General features: G+C 40.1%; 1 protein-coding gene across 1 annotated transcript in view; it reads right to left on the bottom strand.

Annotated features, from left to right (window-relative positions):
• pcnx1 (pecanex 1) overlaps positions 1 to 17,310 on the bottom strand; it is a 41,939-nt gene that overhangs the window by 14,766 nt on the left and 9,863 nt on the right. The window contains exons 5-12 of the mRNA XM_079842961.1: positions 14,042 to 15,661; positions 10,776 to 10,905; positions 6,823 to 7,016; positions 5,934 to 6,027; positions 5,793 to 5,850; positions 434 to 666; positions 176 to 329; positions 61 to 93 (exon numbers count right to left, since the gene is read on the bottom strand). Coding sequence (XP_079699087.1) covers positions 61 to 93; positions 176 to 329; positions 434 to 666; positions 5,793 to 5,850; positions 5,934 to 6,027; positions 6,823 to 7,016; positions 10,776 to 10,905; positions 14,042 to 15,661 — 2,516 coding nt within the window. The remainder of the gene's footprint in view (positions 1 to 60; positions 94 to 175; positions 330 to 433; positions 667 to 5,792; positions 5,851 to 5,933; positions 6,028 to 6,822; positions 7,017 to 10,775; positions 10,906 to 14,041; positions 15,662 to 17,310) is intronic.

Here is a 17,310-nt window from a genome sequence, read left to right as displayed (position 1 = left end):
TGTGTGTGTGTGTGTGTGTGTGTGTGTGTGTGTGTGTGTGTGTGTGTGTGTGTTACTCACATGTCTGGGTGATGAAGAGTCGGGTTGCACACTCTGATTAAGGGATCAAAAGACACATTTTCATTAAAAATTATTCATTAGATCAGTGCGTATTTGAGAAATGTGAGCTTCTCACCTTCAGCAATGAGTACTGGCAACTGGCGATAACGAGGCAGAACTGAAAAACCCATATGTCAGTGAAGAACCCATGAACTAGCAGCACAGAACCCAGGAAGGCCACGAGAACTGCCAAAGCCACTGAGAGCATGTTCTCCAGAACCTCCCGGTTCCTGATAAACACACACACATGCAGCAACATCAGGATATTAGTTGAGTAATCACAATTAGTAATACACAATAATATGTGTGTGTGTGTGTGTGTGTGTGTGTGTACCTGTCAAAGAGGGCCAGTAGTGTGAGTCTGTCAAAGTGCAGCCCGACCCACAGGTATGGCAGCAGCCAGAAGCGGTAGTACTGCTTGGTTTTGAGCGCGTGCGTGTGCGAGTGTGTGTGATTATGTGTGGAGCCCTGTGTGGAGTGCGGCACCTCCTGCAGGTCAGGACTGCCGTCCACATCGTGCTGTTCCAACAGCTCTGGGTCCATGGACAGCAACCGATTTAGACGCATCTGAGGAAATGAGAACTAATCCAGGGTGAGTTTACACACATACACACAGACTGAGCTCTTCGTCTCAACTAGGGGTGGGTGATGTGACCAAAATGTTATTTCACAATATGAACTTGCAATTGTGATAGTTGCAATTGCGAGCTGACTTTTTTTTCTCACAATTGCACTTTATAACTCGCAATTACAACAATATAAAGTTTCTTTAGTTAGAAGTTGCTCTGCATTGCACAGTACTACTTTAAGTTATTGACACTTAGGTGTGTTAAAGAATAATGCATGAATTAGAAAATAAAGAGGATGTGCATGAGTTTAAAAAGAGTTATGTGCAGTACGCTGTAAAAAAATGAAATAAAACTAAATGTGGTACTTTGCTGTACTCAATGCTGTAGCCTCCTGCATTGATTGACTTACGTCCGTCTCCCGAAGCACAATTGTCCACTGTGTGGAGTAATCCCGTAAATTCTGACAATCAGACAATTCTTATTGCAGAAACTCGGAATTGTGAGGAAAAAAAAGTGAGATAAAAATATATTTTTGCATTATTTTATTCTGTGGTGGAAATAGGCTAACATATCTATTGCACAGATCTAATATACTGACACGCATTCTGTTTACATTCACTTAAGACAGGGGTGTCCAAACTTTTTTTAAAGGGGGCCAGATTCGATGTTGAGGACATACCCGGGGGCCGGTCCTTTTTCTATTATATATATATATATATATATATATATATATATATATATATATATATATATATATATATATATATATATATATATATATATATATATTAGGGGTGTCGCAATATACCGGTATTGACGATAACCGTGATATTCAAAGCACAAAATTTAGGGTGTGGCAATATACTGGTATTGGCGATAACCTCAATATTTAAAATGATCAGGACTGGTATGATAACATGACACGTAAATACTCCAGTGTCCCGAGTCCGACTGGAGCCGTGTTTTTTCCTCCCTCTCTATTACACACTGTTGCAGCCATAAAAATAGTTCAGCTTTGTTTGTAATGTCAAATTTGTTATATTTCGTTTCGTTTCTTTATTAAGTTAATTTCGAAAAAAAGTTTGGGGCAATTTTTGCTTGTTAAATAAAAGTTTAGTTTTTTTTCCTAATGACCAAGCGGCCAGCCGCCGACAGTGAGTTAACCGCATGTTTGATCAATTTATCCTCTCAAATCAACACTTGCCTTGTCTTGCCTATAATAAAATCAGTATGTATAAAACACTTAGCATATCACAATGTAAGTTTATATGTTTACTATCACCACAATTGTAAAAAAGCATTTTTGACAAGCTGAGGCAGGCTCGCACGCAACGGCTCCTGCAAACGAAACGAAACACAATCTAAACTATGAAAATAAAAACATGCATTGTCTTACCTTATACCTCTCCGCAAAATGAATATAAATCCAATCTTCAATTTCCACTCTATAGGCTATGCAAATTCAGTTCACGACAACGAAAGCAACCGATATGAGTTATAGGCTATTTTATTTATTGGCTCATTTCAAGATCAAAGGCCGTAAAAGGAGAACAAGCGACCTACGCACTGGTAAGAGCATTTAGTCTCATTCGTTTTAAAGGGTTAGTTCACCCAAAAATGAAAATTCTGTCATTAATTACTCACCCTCATGTCGTTCGACACCCGTAAGACCTCCGTTCATATTCGGAACACAAATGAAGATATTTTTGTTGAAAGCTGATGGCTAAGAAAGGCTTCAGATAGGCCTCCAATGGCATTCAGTACATTTACACTCCCAAGACGCATAAAAGGCACTTAAACCGTCGTTACAAAGTCCATCTCACCACAGTGGCTCTACAATAATTTTACGATGCGACGACAATAGTTTATGTGCGAAAAAAAAAAAATCAAAATAACACCTTTATCCAACTTGTTCTTGTCTTCCGTGTATGCCTCCACGACGCATGCGCGAGAATATGACGAAGATCCGGCGTTCGGACACATGACCCAGAAGCGATTTGTTTACAAGCAGAGGAAGATGCGCGTGTCTAAGCTGTTGGATTCTACATTGATCTTGCTTTAGGTCTCGGCGTAGTGCTCAAAATGGGGCTAAAGTGTGCATTTCATGGATTCCCGAACGCTGGCGCTACGTCATATTCTCGCGCATGCGTCGTGGAGGCACACACGGAAGACAATAACAAGTTGGATAAAGGTGTTATTTTGATTTTTTTTTGCGCACAAAAAACTATTGTCGTCGCATCGTAAAATTATTGTAGAGCCACTGTGGTGAGATGGACTTTGTAACGACGTTTTAAGTGCCTTTTATGGGAGTATAAATGTACTGAATGCCAATGGAGGCCTATCTGAAGCCTTTCTCAGCCATCAGCTTTCAACAAAAATATCTTCATTTGTGTTCCGAATATGACGGGTCTTACGGGTGTCGAACGACATGAGGGTGAGTAATTAAAGACATAATTTTCATTTTTGGGTGAACTAACCCTTTAATGAAGATGATTGTGTTTTTGAGCATCTGATTCTGAACCTTGGTCTACTTTCAGTTTCACTGGCGGCCGTTTGCGTCTTTTCTTGCATCTTCTTGTAGTGCGCGTGGTGGGAGCGGTGGATCATCTGAGTGATCGGATTTAAATCCACCTCGAAAGAATTTCGGAAGACATTTACTCCTGATCTCTTCACAATATGATAGATATATGATCAGAGAAAACGAATGAAGTGAGCAGGTGTAAAAAGGCCATAACTCTTGCAGCTGCGCTGAAGGAACGCGGCGGTCAGAGTCACCAGTCAGAGCCAGTCGACGGTCGCGGTCTCAGTTTCTTTTAATTAATTAATAATGTCTATTCTTGTATTTGTATTTGCAATCTAGTCATGGCCAATAACATTTATGTTAATATTTATTCATCATCATACTGTTGAACTTGACAGTATTTTCTCTCTTGTTATTTCATAGGGAGCTTCAAAGACAATTTATCAGTAACAGAGTATTACCCTGTGTTTATCATTATCCAATTATGTTTGTTGAGTAAAAAAATAAAACTAAATAAACAAAGTAAAAATGTAAAAATGTATTGGTAACACTTTACAATAAGGTCCTTAATTAACATTAGTTACATTAGTTAACATTAGTTACATTAGTTAACAATGAACTGCACTTATTAATCTTTTTTAATGTTAATTTCAACATTTACTAATGCATTATTAAAATCTTGCTAAAATGCACTGTGAACTAACATGAACAAACCATGAACAGCTCTATATTAACTAACATTAACAAAGAAGATTAACTAATGCTGAACAGCTGTTGTTCATGGTTAGTTCATTAACTAATGCATTAACTAATGTTAACTAATACAACCTTATTGTAAAGTGTGACCAATTAATTTGATAACTTTCGCCCCCAAGATTTCCATAGATATTGCGATATATCGATATCGTGATTTTTTTGGGCCACAATAACCATGGTGTGAAAAATCTGATATCATGACAGCGCTAATATATTATATATATATATATATATATATACTTTATATAAACTTTCATCAACCAAAAAGTTAATGGGTGAAATTTAAATATTATTACTGAGTTAGAACTCTATTTTTATTTAAATGTAATAAGTGCTCTATTTAGATCACCACACAGGTAAAACCACACTACAAAAAATACTTTTCTTACTTGGTATTTCAGTCTTTTTTCCAGTCCAAATATCTAAAAATTCTTAAATCAAGATGCTTTTACTAAGGAAAATTACATATTTTTTTCTTGATTTCTGGGGGGGGGGGGGGGGGGGGGATCAAAATGAATTGAGTTTTTGCTTGAAACAAACTAAATTATTTGTCATTGGATTAGAACAATAATCTTGTTTCTGTTTGGGACAGAAACTCACTTCAATTTAATTTAATTTTCCAGAAAACAAGAAAAGATATCTAATGTCATTTAACTTATCTTGTACATGCATCTTGATTTAAGAATTTTTAGATATATGTATACCAGAAACAAGACAAAAATACTAAATGACAGAATTTTTGCAGTGCACACAAGGCAAAAAGTAAAAAATAAATACATTTATATTTCTATATCTAGAATGGCTTTAAGTTATTTAGTCTATAAACAAAAATACAAATGCACAAAACTGCAAGTTTATGACAAAAATAGTCTGCAATTTTACTCATTTAATACATGTCTACATTACAAATTAAATAAAATGAGATATTAACCTAGATTTCTGACAAATTACCACGGTTACATGTAGTGTTACCACAGTAAATCCATGATAAATGTTGGTGAATTGTTGTTTGAAAAGTATTTTAACTGAATCGGCTTAGCTGATTTGCACGTTAGTGTTGTTGATTAAGTCAGTGCTGTTTAACTGGATTTAAATTAAATTAAAATCACAGAGAGATTCGCAGCCCGTACAGGAGACCTCTGCGCCAAACTCGAACACTTCTCAGGGGCTGTTTAGTGGGCGCGTGATCGAGACACTCAGCAGGTAAACACATTTGTTCAGAGTCAGAGCTTGCCAGTTGCGCAGAGCACAAGTAGCGCTGTTTCGTTCCGCTTTGGGCGCTGTTTCCCTGGCCTAAAATCTAGTACTGCCACCTTGCGTTGACATCATGAAACTGCACGATTTGTAAATTATCCGTGACGGGCCACATATAATATATTTTAACAGACACGCAGCGGGCCGTTTGAAATTCATCCCCGGGCCGGACTTTGGACACTCCTGACTTAAGACATAACCAGCTGTGTTTACGTGAATACTCCATACAATGGACAATTGTGCTTCGGGCGTAAGTCGATCAATGCAGGAGGCTACCTCATTGAGTACCGCATTGAGTTTTATTATTGTTTTTTTACAGCGTACTGCACTTAACACTTTTTAAACTGCATTATTCTTTAATCACACTTAAGTGTCAATAACTTAAAGTAGCACTGTGCAATGTAGCGCACCTTCTAACTAAAGACACTTTATATAGCTGCCATGATGTATATTGTCGTATTGCCCAGCCCTAGTTTCAACTGTGCTGTATCTCACTATTGTGCACAATGCATAATCTCATACTGTATGTCACTATATTTTCTCACAGTCTTTATATTCAGTGTCTGTGTTTGTGTGTGTTTGATAGCACTCACCAGGTCGTGAGGGTAAAAACGAACTGAGGTAGAACTGGAGAGGTGAGAGTCTGTTTCCCTGCAGAGAGAGAAAAACATTTTTTTTTCTTGGATATTCAACAAGGGATTATGGGTTCTGGTTGTACATGTGCCTTAACTCACCAGAGGTTGTTGGAGGCTCGTCTGGTTGCAGGTTCAAAGTTCACCAGGGACATGTCACATCCTCCGACCTCATAGAGAGGCGGGGTCAGCTTCCCTGATTCACACAAACACACAGGAGGTTAGAAGTCACGTAACAGACATCACGCAGAGTTACATGAGCGTGGTGCCTTTTACCACAGATAGGACACTGCCCCCCTAATTCCTGCTGGTCTGTACTGCGTTTTCAGAACAATAACACTTCAATCTGGCTAGATCGACGTCAACAAAATTAAATCACTTCCATTATAATCAGGAAAGCTGTCTATACTGGACATGCCCAATTCAAAACAAGAGATATTTATAGATATATAGATACACTATTGATCCCAAGAGGGAAATAAGCCAGCATGTTCCCTGACCAGAAGCAACCCTTAACCACAGCCGTGAGAGCGCTGCATCAATACCTCTAGACCCCCAGGGAAGAGTTTGACTGACCAAAGAAAGACCATGCCACAAAAACATGCATACAAAATGTGAAGTAAAGTCATGTTAGCCGTATAATCAGTGTGATCACAAACATCCTAATGTTTACAAAAATAAAAATCAGACATACACATGCAGAAACATCTGTAAACTGATAGAGATATATAAATATTAACTCCCATATCCAATACAACCGGTCAATCCGACGAAAACCTGCTACAGATGCACATTGACTGAATATTGATTCCAGAAAATGACAGGCAAATGGAATTAACAGACATGAACAAACAGCATGCAGGTGTGACAAATAGTACTTGGTGTGACAGACAGCATGCGAGTGAGAGACACACGGGATGCAAATTTAACAGGCAGGTGTGACGGATGACAAGATGATGTTACAGACAGCAGGCAATTTTACGGTGCATACCAAAGTCATCCTGCAGGCTGGTCACGCCCACAGTGGACGCCTTATCCGGACAGCCCTCCAACTGCGCACTTCCATTCCTGACCAGCAGGGAGGCGCTAGTGCTCAATACCGTCACCTGAGACGGCGTGCGGGATGGCTGACCTCTGACCTGTGACCCTGAAGCTTGAGATACCTGACTCAGAGCCTCCTGCAGACTGGAGGAGTAGAAATATGCATGATTCGGATTGAGTAAGAAACTGCGCATGTGTGACACAGGGATGGGCATTTTGGTCACTTTGTGTACTCGAACAAAAAAGTCAAACGAGTTCATTGCTGTTAACGATGTTGCACACCGCTGTTCTTTCAGTGCATTGTGTCCAGTTATTGTTAACCACAGCTAAAACTGTTGTTTTTTGGTGATTGAAAAAGCTGAAATAAATCAAAATGTAAATATTAAATAAATAAAAAAAACTTCCTAAAATGAAACCCAAAATTAGTCACTGATTATGTTAAGTGAAATGTTTTGGAAGGTGATAAAAGTGTCAGTCATTTAAATATTCTAATACTTGCGGCCATCCCTAGAGTGAGAGTAAGTGTGTGTGTGTGTGTGTGTGTGTGTTTGTGCTTATAAAGATGAGGTAGACAAAAACAGAACAAGATGCTGGAAGGAAGTGCAAGGTCACATTTATAGAGAAAAACAGACAGATGGTAGTGAGAGACAGTAGAATGAGGGTTCTGGAGGTGTTATGGGAGCTGACAGGAAGTGTAAAATGAGAGGAGTGCTGAACGGGAAGAGAAGAGGATGAGTATTCCGATTTCACCACCAGAAAAAGCAAGAGAGATTTTGAGGTTTATATGTGTGTGTGTGTGTGTGTGTGTGTGTGTGTGTGTGTGTGTGTGTGTACTAGGTAAAAACAGAGAGAGAGAGGGGAAATAGATTCCTTTGTTCACATTGCACAAAAAACTATTCTTTTTTTTTAAATCTAATATTTAGAGATGACTTTAGAGATGTTTATATTTTGCAAGTGACAAAATCATATACACTTATTTGTTTTTGACCGTTCAAGGTTACAACCAACAGATTAGTCGTTTTTAAAAATGTTGTTTTGCACATTCCTAATATCTACATTGGTTGCCATAGTAATTGACAAAAGCATTAGCAAAACAAGCGGCATAAGAGAGTTGCTGACTGTTATTTTGGAAAGAGATGACGGAAAATTGGAAAACTGATGAACTCATCAGTGCATCACAAGCATTCGAGGCATCACTGTGTTTAATACACATTCATGTGGATGATGTGTCTGTAACGTACACTTGCTTGATCATTCAAGCAATACATAGGAAATGCCAGAAATTTCAGACACCATCTCCTATGCATTGTGTATGACTCTACAGTCAAACATCCTGAAAAATATAGGTTATATATTTTAAATCAGATCTGACCATATATAACACTTTTCAAACAAACATTCTGAATTGACCATTCAGGTTTCATTCTGGTTTCAACCAGAATTCAAATTCAGAATTCAAAAATCACATACACCACCATTCAAAAGTTTGGGATCAGTAAGATATTCTTAAAGTTTTACTTCAGCGATTAGCATTAAGCTTTGGATCAGTAGAAACCCGGTAGTATATTCGAATGATCGTGAGAGATACGACCCCCCCCATCCCCCCATATCCCCCTGAGACGAGAGATTTATGTATTTTATGTCTGGAAAAAAGCCTCGTCATTTTGCGTCATCGGAGGCTTTTTTTGGCCAGAGGCTAAAGACTACAGCCAGTAGTAGGAGCTACTACATGAATTGTATGGAAAAGGCAACATGAACATTTGCTTCAGGTACCAGCACATTGGTACTCTGTAGGCTAAAGATTACAGCCAGTAGTAGGAGCTAGTTCCGCATGTTTTCACGGCCGCTCGGGCATTGATAACGGAGCAACGCAAGTATTTTCAATGAATTCCTATGAAAGTTAAGCTTCCATAGGCATGAACTGAAAACGCGCCAGACTGGACACGCACCGTGAATGAATGAACGACAATTCGGCCGTGAATGAATGCCGGGCGGCCGTGCTCATTTTAGGTTCGGTTTTGAATTAGCGCCAATTCGGGGCGGGTTGCTTGAATTGTGGGTTCATTACCCTATTATTCACAATAAAAGTCACAACAACAAAACAGTAAAATGGCAAACTCATTTAAATAAGCGCTTGTACATTTTGCTTTGAAACCAAATCTTCCGCGATCATCTTGTCTGTCAGCTCATCACTCTCTGATGAATGGAATCTGACTTCTGCTGCTGGTCTGTGCTGCGACTCTCGTTCGCCTCACGCTGCACCTTCAGTTTTTAATTGCAGTGTCTGTTCTCTAACTGAACTAAATGATTTTATTACTATAAAAATCTAAACGATGGTGGGGGTGGTGCCGCAATGGGCAAGTGATGTAATGGGTGGGAGTGGCCTCGTAGGGCAGCAAAGCAAATGCATTCTGGGAGTTGTTGTCTTTCATCCATATGCCGTTACTCCAGTCTTCCGTGTCACATGATCATTCTAATATGCTGATTTGATGCTCAAAAAACATTATATCTGAAAGCAGTTGTGCTGCTTCATATTTTTGCAGAACCCGTGATACAATTTTACAGGATTCTTTGATGAATAGAAAGTTAAAAAATAACTGCATTTGAAATATATTGTCAATTTTTTATCAATTTAAAATGATAGTTCACCATTTACTCAAGTCGTTCCAACACCTGAATGAATTTCTTTCTTCTGCTGAACAAAAAAGAAGATATTTTGAAGAATATAGGTAAAAAATAATATAGACGTCAATGGGGCCCATCAACTGTTTGATTACAGAGATTCTTCAAAATATCTTCTCTTGTGTTCAGCAGAAGAAATAAATTCATACAGGTTTGGAATAACTTGAGGGTGAGTAAATTACAGAATTTCCATTTTTTATGAACTATCCCTCTAATGCATCTGTGCTGAATAAAAGTATGTATTTCTTTAAAATCTTACTGACCCTAAACTTTTGAATGATTGTGTATGGATGTGCTTTGGATTAAGTTTGTAAAATTAAAACCACATATTGTTTTTGCTCTTTGGCCTAAAAACAACTGAACAAATTTAAGTCAGTTATGCCAAACAAATTACAAAGACTGTGAGTGGTTTCAGAGAACTTGACTGGAGTAACTGAAAGTTAACTGAAAGCATCACGATCCTTTAAGAGAGACAGACGTGCCCCAGGCCTGACGATGAGACAAGGCACTCAAACACTCTGAAGCCATCTATGATGGCAAGGATGGCTGTGTCTGGGGGTTATGGACAGATTTAGCATGTGAGAGAATGACACAGTGACCGTAACTCTCCAGGATACAGTAGTAGAGACTCCATGTGTATGTGTGTGACAGTGGGGGTGAAGTTGGACACTGTGTAACGTGGTTTATCAGAACAAAAAGACCCAAAAAAATAGACACTAGGAAAAGAAGAAAAATTAACGGAACTCATGCAAGATAAAAAATTAAGACATGAATTGTATGGAAAAGGCAACATGAACATTTGCTTCAGGTACCAGCACATTGGTACTCTGAGGATGGGTTAAAAGTAGGGATGTGATGTGTGGATATTTTCCACTCCTGTTCAGCTCTCGCTGAATTGAGCAGATTTGTATTACTATAAAAAAATCAAAACGATGGTGGGGGGGTGGTGCCGCAGTGGACAATTTGATCGGTGTGTGGCTGAACACCATGTAACATCGTGACACAGATTAATCGCAGCAAGCCTAGTTAAAAGTCTGTAAAATAGTAAGAAGAGGGTAGCAAGGTAGCAATTAAATTTCATGCAGTGCTCCAGAGAAGTATGGAAATGACAGTTAAAGTTGTGTAAGTAAACGAGGAAGGAGAATAATGACGTGGACATCAGAAGAGGTGAGTCAAAGCTGTTGTTCTGCAACTGGTCGCTCAGTCCCGGGTTAGTCGTACCTGAGCGGGGATCCGATGAGAGAGGCAGGGGGTGTGGAGTTACTTCCTGCGTTGTGCCGTCTACGTACCGCTTGCCGGCGAAACGTACTACGCTCTCTGCGAAATGTGACTGTGTCGTCGTTCCCTGGGGCTACCATAAAAGAGAAAGGCAGGAAGGAGTCCATCAATAGGGGAGCCACCAAAAATAAGCTTTCATTGAACTAGCAGCATGCAATGCTGCTAACAAGCACAAGCTGCACTTGCAAGACAAGCGTAGACATAATCATCAAACACACCAATGCAAATAGAAAGAGCCTGATGCTTACCAGTGTTATATTGAGTTAGGGAAATCATTTTGTTTTTGAATAAAAGGTACACTGCCCAGCCAAAAATGTCAGGATTCATCAAGCTCAAATTGTGATAATGGTTGGGAGGGAGCGTGAATAATCATTTTCACACATGAATTGGCACCTCTGAGTCCAGACCTTAAATTCTTTGGGATGTGCTGTTTGGGATAAATGTTGTGATGCTATTTCCATCAAGAGGTCTTGACTATGCAAGAGTCGAGCCATCTGTAAAGTCTACTCCAGCACATCCAATGAATTTAAGGTCTGGACTCAGAGGTGCCAATTCATGTGTGAAAATGATTCTTCATCCTCCCTGCCAACCTTTCTTCCACAATTTGAGCCTGATGAATCTTGACATTGTCATCCTGGAATGTGGCCATGATGCGTCTTCCTACATGGTTGTTTAAGAAATGAAAAGCTACACACTCCATCCATTAGGGTTGGAAGAACTGTTGCCAAATACAGTCAAACCAAAATGTATTCAGACACCTTCAACATTTTCTCGCATTATCACAGTTTATTCACTATAGTTTAGAAAATGGTAATAAGATATGACAGGAACTCAAGAGTTAAACTGTCAGAACAAATTAATCGTAATGTCAGATAGAACGGATAGAGACTTTGATAGAAAGGTATGAAATGGATTATAATCAACCAATCAGCTGTTAAATTTAAGTACAAAAGTATATAATACCACTTTAGGTCAACCAATTACCAAGTAAAGCTTAATTTTTGTTCAGTCTGTGGTGAAAAAGGTCCGCATTAGCAATTAAAAAACACTTAAGCAAAAGGTCCAAGTTTCTGAATAATTTTGGTCCCAAATTTGTATCAATTTTACTGGTAGTCCACTGTATGAAGAATTTTAGGGTATAATGTGTCACAGTTTACTTTATTTTGACATCCTCACTTACATAAATGAACTATAGTGTCCTGCACCCACTAGTAAAATATTATATATAGGTATAGGAAAAGGAATACAACATTGTGATTGTATGAAGAATTAAAATTCAAGGTAATGATGTGTTTGCAACCAAACTACAAGTGAAAAACATAACTAAAACTGCTTTGTCATCTCTCTGCATCCAGATGGTTAATAGCATTGCCTTTGCACTATTATAAACCGTCTTTGCGAGCAGTTTTAACCATGGACTTTAACTGCAGCACTCCCACAGCAGATGAACTTTGACCTGATCTGATGATTCATCACTGAAAGAAAACCTTATATTACTACAATAAAACTGTCTAAACAGTCTAAACAATCTCACGCTGGACCAGAAGGGCTGTAAACCAAGGCAGAATGGTTCTCTAGAACAATGCTTTTTCTATGTTCACTCAGACCAGCTAACTTGTGAGTAATAAGCCTACAGAGAAGACAACAGAAGCATAACCAAGAACATTAGACAATTTTCCATCAAACATGATCCAGTTGCTGTTACAAATAAACAACGCACATTAGAAAAACACAGCTTAAATTTCAAAGCCTCTAAGCACTAGTGCAAACACAGGAGAAAAGATATCATATACACAAACACAGACATCTAAACATCACACACACCTCTATATTACACTTCTGTGCTTCCAAACACAAAAACACAGCATCTGATCACAAGTGGTCAGCAGTAGATAAAGGTGTAAACAGGGGCCATAATGCTTTAGAATTATTGAATCGACATCCAATCACTGAATCAGCATTCATACAACAATTCACTGTCACACAAGCAAATGGTGCACAAAGACTGAATGGTCACTGTGGACCAGAGGAGAGAATAAACCCTGCAGATCTCCCAGATATAGATAGATTCAACAGGCGGTCAGAGAAATACATCAGTAATTCTGCAGGGGTTTGTGGGTCACAGCTGCACTGGAAAAACACACAGCATTAGCATCTACTAGCTTCCGGGCAAAGCTTGTTATGTGATTGGCTACATTCTGCTGAAAAACATCCATCTGAGCTCTAACCTGCAGCAGACCTCAGATGTCTAGCACTTCAGACTGATCTCAGAATCACTACTTAAAGAGACAGTCCGCCTCAAAAATGAAAATTCAACATTTATTTAAATAATTTTCTTTGCATCAAACAACACAAAAGGAAAAGTTAGGCAGAATGTTCATGCTGTAGACATTGAAAGTGAATGGTGACCAGGATATTTCAAGACAAAATAGCTTGTGAGGAACAAACAAAAATGTATGTCATTGTTTCCTGAGAACTTAATTTATTTCAGTTGAAAACGCACTCTCTCAAATTTGGAACATCACAATCAGTTAAAAAATATTGACCCTAAACATTATTGATGTCAAATCTGTAATGCCGCGTCTTGTCATGCAGTATTTTTTATATGCTAACATAAATTAGATTTGAAAGTGAATAACGCCTTAAAGTTGGCATGACATGACATGCCATTACCATGTCATTTTTAATCAAAACGTCATATATCTATTTTTTTGTAAAACGTCAGACTTTCTCTGGTAATGTATGCTGAATTCTCCAATCGTTCAGTCCCCTTAAACTCCGCCCCTTTCTTACAATCAACTGCAAGCTCACATCCATCCAGATAGTCCTCCATCCAATCAACAACCACTGATTGAACCAAGTCTATCCACCCTAATTTTTCAATAATCCATTTCACTTGTTGTACGTCATAATATGAAATTAAAGATCTGTCACTACTTCTGTTACACTGCGTTCCTGACACAAAGCTTATGGCTCATATGGCATGTTTTTTTTATAAATCTTTTTTTTACATTTTTGGACCTTGACAGCCCCAGGTCAGCATTCACCTCCATTATATTGAAAAGAGCAGCGTGGACATCCTGATAAACTTATCTTTTTGCAGATCGTGGAATAAAGTCAAGAGGATACACAGAACTTTCAATCTTTAGATTGACTATTTTCCCTCTGTAAATAAGTGCATGTGCAATATCGCATTACTGTGTGCTCACCCCGTGATCCTGTCGTTGCGTCTTGTGTGTGACTGAGGGAGATGGGGCAGGGCAGGCTGTTTCTGGACCGGGTCACTGACTCAAGCTGAGAGGCCCTTCCCAGCAGGGACGCCGCATCCAACACCTCCCCCTCTTTTGCCTCAAGGTCAGACTTGGAGGTGGTAAGGGGTCTAGAACTTGCTGGTGCCCCCAAATGATGAGGGTCATTAAGGCAAGCAGTAGTGCTGCTGTCCAGGCTCAAGACCCGGGCATGAGTTTTGGCGCTGCCTGTACTCGGAGTACGTCGCGAAGCTCTGCGTTTGCCCTTGTCTTTTTCTCGTTCCTTATCCTTATCTCTCTGACTGTGAGTTTGCACACCGTGCATTTTGGCTAGTAGCGAGGGGCCACGGCGATCCTCAGGAGAGGGGCAGGAGTGGGGTGTGCTGGATGAGGAGTCTGTGCTGAGCTGGTGGGTGGAGTGTAGGCTGGAGGCACAACTAAGTTCGCTCTGATCACTGGAGTCTTCCTCTCCTTTCATGAACACTGCCGAGCGAGGCTTTGCCATGCCACGTCCACAAATGTATTCCCGGTGCCTGCTGGCGTCAAAACTGCTTGCCCGCTGCTTACCGCTTCGTCGCCGACCACTCCGGCTGGCAGCAGACGAGGAGGCAGCCCGGTGAACAAGATTGGCTGTTTTGGATCGCACTTTGTCTGGTTCCGCCTCCTGGTGCTGGTGTGAAAGACCAGCAGAGACATCTACGCTAGTCCTTGACACCATCTCCACAGTCCCCTCCCCCTGTTGGCTCTCTGAGTTTGCAGGTTTGGGAGCATCACCGGTGGGCAATTTGGTGGCAAGTTCGTTGGCATGGGGGTTTTTATTAGCCTCCCCCGAGGCCACATTAGAGTTACGTGGGTCGGTGTGTCCTGCGTTCACCTTCTCATCCCCAGACAGCGACAGCAGGCTTTCTACGTGCGTGGAGCTGGTCTGCTCACTATGCAGGCTGCTCAGGGTGCTGTTGGTATCTCGGTCTGTCCCACTGCAGTAGCTCTCAGTGGAGCCGCTGCTGCGTGTGCTTAAACTCCGCAAACTTTCAGCACTGCGTCCACCTGTTCTTTCCCGACCCCCCTGAACGCCCTCTGACTGGTACAGCCCAGATCCCCCTTCCCCAGCACACTCTCCTTCCCCTGCCTCTCGGGAGACAGACCGTGGTATCTTGTGGCGCTCCTTCGGATGATATCTGTGGAATTCGGTTACTGAAGTGCTGGGAGTTCCAGAGTCTGGCTGCTCAGAGCTCTCCGTCGCCCTCTGTGACCTGGAGGCCTCCATTTCACAGACGGGATCCAGTCCTCCCCGGCGGGGTGGAGGGTACAGGCTGAACTCGGGCAGAGAAGGATCTGGAAAAGCAGATCCTGCAGAACTTGAGGTGCGAGGCAATCCGCGAGGTCGAGATGACTCTTTGCGAAATGACTGTGAATGGGTGGAAAGATGGGCAGTAATTTCTGTGTCACAAGAGGACAGAGACTGACTGAAAGGGTGGGGGGTGGAGCCATAAAGGTCCTGAGCCAATGAGGTTGAAGGCTGCATGGAGGCAAAAGAGTCATTGGAGACAAGGCAGAACATCTTTGGGTCCGACATCAAATCTAGAGGGAAAGAGAAATATAACAGTGTGTGAAAATTACACCGACTTGGAGTCAAAATTGACCCTATTTTTAATAGACAATCCTGGTCTTACAGTGAACTTGCATGTATTAAATATTGCAGTTTGGATGCTTTCATTGTGAATAGTTGTCTGGGATAACAAATGTTTATTAAGTTGACAGTGTATCTGTACACTCGCTACGTACACAAGCCAAAGTGAAGGTGTTGTAGCGTTTTGAGCAGCACAGAGCTGGTTTTTGCTGCTGCAATGTTTATGCAACGTTAAGCAGTGCGGGTCATATGACAAAATTAATAAATAGCCAAATAGCCACTTCAATCATTAAAATCAATGATAAGCCAGCGTTGTAGTCGAAAATTTAAAAACATGCCCTGAGACCATCCATTTAGCATTTTTTTATGGTCAGTGTCAAGTAAAAATGTAAATATCTACATCCCTAATAAACACACCGTTTCCCGAGCACTGATGCAGTGCCAAGAACTGATACAGTCATCTGCCAAAATCATTTATAACTCCATTCTGCATACCATCCAAAAACCACACTGTCCATAAGGTATTTTGCTTACATGCTCTGGAAAGTCTGAGCCCAGTGTACAGTGCTGACGTTACCCTTCTGTGTCATCTTATTATTACAAAAAGCTTTTTTACTGATCACAAGCATTTGGTTTCGAGAGACACAGACAACCTTTTTCATGTCAGAGAGAAGTTTCAGCTATATATTATCGGTTTTCAACTTTTACTCAATACTTGAGTCAATAAGAATAATAGCCTAAATGACCAATTCTCACTTCTGCTAAGGACACAAACACGTTTCATTGCATGTGTGACTGAGAAACTTTACAGAACCACCAAAGCACCTTGCGAGCCAGTTTAGTAAAAATCAAATAAAATGCAGGTTATCATTGCAATTAGATTGCGAATGGAAAAACTGATTTCTGATGGTGATATTTTTGTTTTATTTAAGTCTATCCATTTATAAAGAAAGTTGATATACATCAGTATCTGGCTGGATGTTCCTATTCCTGGACTATTTCTTAAAGCGAGATCAATTAGTGAACTTTTGCAGTTTCTAGAGATGAATTTGCATTGCATTATACTATAGCTGATGTTAATTAAGATTCACACCTTGGTCCTGACTGCAACTCTGAGCTAAACTCAAACTGATGTCATTGGGAGCCTTTCCAACACCTGCCCCTGCAAACAGACAGAGAGAGAGACAGAGAAGGTCAAGTTTTATAACTTATTCATTAACTTAACTCTCTCTCTCTCTCTCTCTCTCTCTCTCACCTTTGCAACTTTATTCAAACACATCCCAGGTCTTCTGACATATTGCTGCAGTCTGCAGAAAAACTCCTCTCTCTGATCCTAAACACTTCTATTTATAGCTATGGAAAATCTGGTTCACACAACTGTCCTCTGAGTTTTTTTCCAACTCAAAAAAAGAAATTAAACTTCTAATGAACATTTGAGAACACGCTATAATGTTCCTGCTACTGTCATTTGGTGTTCCCGTCATTTGGTTTTCCCATCATTTTGTGTTCCTGCCATTTTGGAGGTGTGTGACTGATATTAGGCAACAGGGAACCAGGTTTTCATAACAAGGTTAATTTCTTATATATAAAGCATTTCGCG

Source organism: Gobio gobio (genome assembly GCF_949357685.1).
Source record: "Gobio gobio genome assembly, chromosome: 18".
Classification (NCBI taxonomy): Eukaryota; Metazoa; Chordata; class Actinopteri; order Cypriniformes; family Gobionidae; genus Gobio; species Gobio gobio.
This window is presented reverse-complemented; position numbering and strand designations above follow the sequence as displayed.